Below are 7,713 nucleotides of genomic sequence, written 5' to 3'. Positions count from 1 at the left end.
TGTGTACTTATTTGGGTCTTACCAAGTAGCTGGCCTAACTCTTGCTGTCAATTTCTCAAAATCCCTTAATTAATTCATTGCTTATTTTTGGTCTATTCTTAAGGTTTATTCATGGCACTTCAACCCAAAATCATTGCTTGTGGGAACTCCGTCGCCACGTTTGCCATGGCAGTCAGATTCATAACCGGTCCGGCCATCATGGCTATTGCTGGGATTGCCATTGGGTTACATGGCGACCTTCTCCGTATAGCCATCGTTCAGGTATACAAATTTATAGTGTTACATGCATGATATATGTCTATAATATAGTCTTACATGATCATGATGATGATGTTGAGTGCATGAATTATAGGCTGCGTTGCCTCAAGGAATAGTTCCGTTTGTGTTTGCAAAAGAGTACAATGTGCATCCCACGATTCTTAGCACTGCGTAAGTTCCAAACTTATTATATTATTGTTTTACAATATTGTTCCTTATGGTCAAGTAGTATAAGTGTATATTAACACATGTTGGTGAAAATGGATGCAGGGTAATATTTGGAATGTTAATAGCCTTACCCATAACTCTGGTCTACTATATCCTTCTTGGCCTCTGAATTGGTCCCTTCAGTTTCAACTGGCTTTTGAGAGCGCCTCGGAGATTGGGTTCTTTATTCCTCGGTAACCAGGAAATAAACAAGTCCTTTATTTTCGTGGGAAAGAGTGGAAGGTGAAGAAGAAGATATGTCTTTGGTTTTTGGTTCCAATATTTGTGGAACACAACAAAAGTACTTAGGATTTAGTGAACAAGATTTGAATGGATTAAGGATCTTGTCTCCGTTAGACGCCAAAACATAAACAAAAAACTCTTACATCTATCATTTTTTCCTCTTCTGTTTATGTTAATTTATGTGTAGATCCTAGCTAAGCATATGTAACACATTATTACACACCCGTATGTGTATATGCACCTTTTTCTTAACTGAATCTTATAATCCAGTGGTTTGTACTAGAATAATCACCGTGTAGTTTACTTTGATAAGAAGTCGATGATGCACGAGAGTGTGAGTTTGTAAATAAATTAAACGATGTAAAAACAGTACTACTAAAACTAGCTTTTGAATTTTGTTTGGGTTACACAGGACATACAATATATTTGCACCCTACGATGCATGTTTACAGTTCCGTTGTTTAAAGCATCCTAATTCCTAAGACGTTCACTCGTGACTTATCACGATTTGATTCGGCCGGTTCATAAAACGAATTTTTAGAGAGGAAGTCTTCGGAGTTCGGATTATCAACCATAGTCTTTATGCCAAAGTAGTGTAAATCTCATCTTATTTAGTAAGAACCTAGATAATTACTCGCATCAACGCAAACATTTTAATGTTGAGATTTTCGTATTAGGGTTCGTCATTAATAGAGTTAATATATTTACACTAGGATCAGAAACTTATTGATATATATACGGTTTTAATAGATTGGAATATGCTATATTTTTATTTTTACAGTAAGTCATATAATTGAGTAATGAGGTTGGATAAAAGAAAAGTAGGGAGAAAAAAATGAGTAAACGCTAACTTTTGTCCAAAAAAGAGTAAATGGTAATATAATGAGTTTTTTTGTTGTCAACTAAGGAGTTTTGATACCTAAAATTAAATATTTAAAAGTTTAGAGAAAATTCTAACAACACAAATGAATAGATAATTCAATTTGATCATTTTGGTAGTAGAAATAGGAATATACATAAAAATTATAAAAAATATTATGTTTGTAAAAGTTACATACTCATAATGTATGATGTGACAAACCATAAGAACAATTTCTCATTTACACAAAATTTTTAATGTATCATTTACTAAAATTTAGAAAAACAATTTATCAAAGAGATGTTTGGTTTTATTTTTTTATGTTGATGAGTTTTGTTTAGGATAGAACTTCAATGGTTTATTCTTTAGATTCTCTTGAGTTTTCTGCAAGTGTAAAAAATAAAAATAAAATCTTCTTAATTGGATATTAGTAGCATAAAAAATTAAAAAATACAAAGATTAGTTCATATGGAGAAGATGGTGATTCCGGTAGATATCATGGGGTCAGAACTTTGTGTTCACATATAAAATCATCGATTTGGTTAAAACATAAATTAGGAAAATATATATATATATATATATATACATATAAGTATGTATGTTCAGACAATTTAAATATATTTAATTAACATTAGTTGCAGAAAATAAAACAATATAGTTTTTATATTAAGTCAAATTAATTACAAAAATGTAAAATAGTTCATATATTAAGTCAAATTATATATATACCTGAACATAAGGAGATAGAAATTTGATAATTTTCATAATGCTTCATATATCCAAAAACAATAAAAAAAATATTAATCAAATTCATAATTTGGTTTGTAGTAGTACTCTGCATCATAATTAGAAAGATATTGAATGAAATTTTGTACATACCCTTATCACATAAGAACCTATGAGTTTGTTTGATAGATTCACAATGTTTTTGATGTTCCTGTATAATAAAATAAAAATATTTCATATTGGATAAAAGAACATGAATTACCTATATATAAACAAAAAATCATAAATAAAAACTTCAGAAAAGCATAGAAAAGTTGGAATGAAACAATTGAATTCCAAATATATAGTGAGGAATGGGTGTTCGATTTTTAGGGTTAGTCAGTTGATTTTTTTCTAGAAAAATCTGTTTTGGTTTGTAGAGAGTTTTAATTGATTTCCTAATAATTATATAAATATATTTAGAATATTAATAGTAATTTCTGATTTGAAGGTAATTACTTAAACTAACTTATTGAATATGTAACTGATCTTGTATTAATATTTAATATAGTCATATAAGGAAATATTTTTTAGTGATTAACGATATTTCTGTTTTCGAAATCAATTATAATACTAACAGTTAGGTGAAAAGTTGCTATAGTATATTTGGCAAATATATGATATCTTTATAACTAATTTATATTTTAGGATTTTGTTTGTTTAGCATATAAATTAATGAGATTTCCGATGGATGACTAAAATTTTGGAACAATTTGGTAATCAGATATTATTCTATAATAATTTTCTAAAATTGAAGCGTCATTGATTTACTAATAATATTTATTTTGTTAGTTTTCTGAATTATAATATTTTAAAACTTTTTAAAAGCTCAAAACTTTTAAAAGTTTCAGTATTAATAATAATTTAAACTTTAAAAAATTTTGAAATTTTGAAATAAAAAATCGTATTAAACACACTATATATAGAGTTTTCAAATTTGGAGGCCTGGTTTGAATATTTGTAAAAAAATTATAACCGATGTGGAATATTTTTTTCTTTTCGAGAGTAAGATTGAGAACTCTATTATTTGCGAAATCAATATCCTAAGTTTACGGAATATTTTTGTAAATTGGTATAACAAATAATGTTGATATGATTTAGATTTTATTGTTAAGCTTTTAATAAATGCAAATTTTATTCGATGAATCTAAAATAATTACTTAACTTTATATGTTTCCTAAATTTCATGACTGAACAATATTTTCGAAATTAGTATGCCATATGTAGAATATTTTGTTAAGATTCATGGAAGCAGTTAATGATAACTTTATTTAATGGAATAATTGGTAGGAATCGTTTGTGAGAAATTTATTGATGTTTTACATTTATGATTTTTATTTATTGAAGTTTCCTTTTTTTTTGATAACCCAATGACCCATTTAATTCATCGTGGGTTTATTTTTATCCGTATCCGTTTCTTTAATTTCAGATTATTTTCACTTAATTGACCCAACCCATGGTCTATTTTGTACTTCTCTTTATATAGGAATATTTAATATAGTAGTACTATATAGATAAAAGGCATCAAATTACTACATTTAGAAAACAGAGCAAATCTTTGCCCAAAAAAAGAAAACAAAGCAAATATTCCGAAACTAATGGAGAGTGAATATGAAGAAAATTCAATGAATGCAAATCTAAAGAAGAGGATCGAGCAACATGGCAGGCTTCCCCCGAAAGCGACGAGGCATTTTTACTCAACGACAAAAGTTAACCTTTTCTAAATATCTTTTTTTGCAAGTTTGCATACACATGCCCCCAATACTTTCAAATTCTTATATATATATATATATATATATATATATATCAACATATATCCTCCTAATTTCAGAGTAGTTCTTATGTCTCAAGAAAATTTTCGACAATTATATTATCATTAAAAATATTTGACATCTAATTCTATTGTTATGGTCTTTAATTATATGTGATTGTGATAAATAAAAAAATTATACATACAATAATTTTGTGACGTACCTTTTTACAGCAACACTCAGATTTACACATACGGTTTTGCATGTAATGTATGATATCTTTATGATTAACATACTCTTCCGACAACACGTAAGATCACATCCAATAGTTTTACATGCAATATTACGGACTCTTGGTAAAAATTACACCATTAATCTATAAAAAAGCTCTATTTTTAAAAGTCGAATCTCTCAAATCTAGTAAAAAAGTAAAATTTTAAATCTTTGACCAAGGTATGTAATTTAATTAGATTTTAAACAGGATTGTAAGAAGGATATAGTTCAAAATTTTAGGTAAAAAGAAGTAACAAAAAAACCTCCCACATGTAAATCCATACAAAAAAATTCGAGCATCAAAGAATGATAACAAACATGGACCACACTTTTACTCGCATTTCAATTATATCATACTTAACTACGCTATATACTTTTCCCTAGAACTAATCAATAGTCAAAATGATGAGTTTATCGGTTTTATCATGAAAAGAGATTTTAGATCCGCTCAAAAATTAACTTCGATTACGCATCCACTTTGAGACTAGCAGAGATTTTTTTGTCTCTTTATTTTTTTCTAATTTAATTATAATTTTCATTTTTTATTTATTTGATTATAAATTTGACAGGTGGCATAGGGTAACAAAAATTAACTTTTCTATTTTATAAAATAACATTAAAAGTAGCAGAATACTTAAAGAAAAATTCTAAAAAAAATAACGGTAAAAAGTAAATAATAAAACCATTTATGTTACTGTTAAATATTTCAGTAATTTTGTTTTGCTATGATCATCAAAGTGTATACTAATCAGACCTTCTCCGACTTCCTATACATGAATGTTTTCACTCAAAATTATTGGTTAGAACTAGTCTCATCGACAAATCTAAAACTTGAAAAGCTCTAGTCAATAGAACAGACCTACGTACTTTTTCAAAAAATATCTTCATCCATCTGAAAGAAAATACAACTTTATTAAGTATTGGACCATCTCTAACAATTATCTCAATTTTACTAAGTTATTCAGTAATTCTCTTTAGCCATCACCTTGTTTTGGCAGATCTCATAATCTCAATATTGATACTTATATTATGAATTGTCATCGTAAGTATTGCCGCAAATCACAATGTGGACCTCATGAAATCCAGTAAATAAATATGGTCTGAAAAGATTGTATTCAAGTGGTCGTTTGGCTGTAATAATATGTACTTTTGCTTGTTATATATTAAGCTCAAGTTTCTTTTCAGTCTAATCGAATATTCTTACTTCTCTCTCTGCTATATCTGATTTCTCAATTATTGCAGCATAATGTTATTCTAAATTCATGAGGCAAAAAATTTTAAATTTGTTTTAGTCGTGCAAATACAAAGACTAACAGCCGTATATATATATATATATATATATATATACAATATATCAGACTGGACGATTTTACATACTGATAAGACCATTGGACATAACTTTTGGAAAAAGATACAGGCTGTAATATAATTGAATATAATTTTATAAAGTTCGAAGCGCATTAAACTTTTTAATTAAATACTACTACTATCTGATTTATCGTTAGCGGATTATTGATCCTTTCATCGTTATATATTTATCGGTTTTGGATTTCTAAGTTTTCATATCTCAATATTCATTTTTGAGGTCAAGAGTAGAGATGATACCTATTCAGCTTTTCTTTTGATTTTTTTTTCATAAAAAGTTTTGAAGTGGGACTACGATGGAATTTTATCGAGTCAAGTAAACAAATCAATGTATTGTATACTTTGTTGTACATAGTATATCTCTAATAGTAATATGAGTTTTGTGAAACAAAATTATGCTTTGAATAAAATGAATTTTTTAAAAATTGCAAACAAAGTGAAAAAGCACCATCTATAAAAGTATAAATCGAATAAAACAATAAAAATAAATTAATGGGGATAGAGTGAGAGAGAAAGGTGATGGGCAATGTATGAGGAACCACGAACACTGGTCTAATCATAGGGTCGTTCTCCTTACATTTAGATGCAACGGTCCAAATACATAACATGCATAAGATTTACATCTCAACGTATCTATCATATCCAATTTAATGTCTTATGGATAACAAATCCGTGCGTGTGCATACAAACAACAAAATACCAAGTACTAAAGCCATATATGTCTGGTGTGGTGTGGTGGCCATTAGCCCTGGGCACTAATACCCGTTACTCATATTCGACTTGTTATTTGGTTTGTACCAATCTCCAAAAATAGGTACCCTTAGCTTTAGGGTCGAGTAACGAGTATAATAATTATATTACTCGTGAGTGAGGGTAGAGTAATACTCGTCTCGTTACCTATCTCATTACCCTTTTGTTATCCAACCCGTAAACATTCGTTAATATTTGTTTATTAGTCATTTATGATATATATATATATATGTATATATATATATTTTAGAGTGAAAGTTAAAGCCTAAGTTCAATTTAGCTTTATTGTTGATTGGAATGATTATGATTGTTATTTGTATATTAGTTTGGTTATGATATTGTTTTTTTCGTCCGTTATGATATTGTTCTTTTGTATTATGATAATAGAAAAATGTGATGTCCTACATGTTCATGTAAATAAAGAGAATGTAAATAGCTAGAAAATAAAAACCTTATAGAAGAATGGTTTTGCGACATGAAATTACAAGCTTTTATTTTAAAGTTTATATATTATATAATTTATGGAGCTATATGTTGTACATAATTATGAATTTTTTTCTTTTTGAATATAAAATTATATTGTTGTTATGGACACTTTTTATAGTGTACTCGTTTTTTTGGGTAAGGGTAAAGCAATGCCGGCTCTATGGGTGTGGTGACAGAGCTAAAACACCATGTCCTTCTATTTTTTTTTCTTTACTTTTGAGGGTCCAAAATTGTCAGAAAATTTTCAAATGTTCAGCAAATATATCCAAAAACCAACAGAAAAAGTGTAGATAAAAAAAATTATGGACTTTTTAGTACAATGTCCATAATAAGTTTGAGCTGGCCTTGGGATAAAAGTTCAACTATCTAAAAGATCAACTATCTAAAAGATCAATTATTTTTTACCAGATACTCGTTTTTCAGGAACATGTTATTTATGGGTAGAGAATAATTTTTTTTATTACTCATAGGGGTTGAGTCAGGTAAAGAATATCAAAAAATTCAAAAGTATCCGTCCCATGCTCAGCGCTAGTGGCCATATTATATAGTACATAGAAGTTTTGTTTGTTTTGATTATTCTAGTGCACATATATTAAAGAATACCAAACTGATTTTCACGTAGCAACAGTTCAATAATTAGAATAAGTGATGAATACTGAAAAGCCTTGATTTATCTTAAACCACGATTATAAGAGTTATACATGTATAGTGTTCAGTTGCAAACAGTGGCCATCCATGTTTGGCTCTTGTTTTTTT

The 7,713-nt window shown here is 28.2% G+C and overlaps 1 protein-coding gene across 1 annotated transcript; it reads left to right on the top strand.

Annotated features, from left to right (window-relative positions):
• On the top strand, nt 13-845 carry LOC104789899 (auxin efflux carrier component 4-like). Its single transcript, XM_010515559.2, has 3 exons — nt 13-261; nt 353-429; nt 529-845. The coding sequence occupies exons 1-3, from the start codon at nt 112-114 to the stop codon at nt 593-595; spliced, it is 294 nt and encodes a 97-aa protein (XP_010513861.1). The 5' UTR covers nt 13-111; the 3' UTR covers nt 596-845.

This window comes from Camelina sativa, chromosome 6 (genome assembly GCF_000633955.1).
Source record: "Camelina sativa cultivar DH55 chromosome 6, Cs, whole genome shotgun sequence".
NCBI lineage: Eukaryota > Viridiplantae > Streptophyta > Magnoliopsida > Brassicales > Brassicaceae > Camelina > Camelina sativa.
This window is presented reverse-complemented; position numbering and strand designations above follow the sequence as displayed.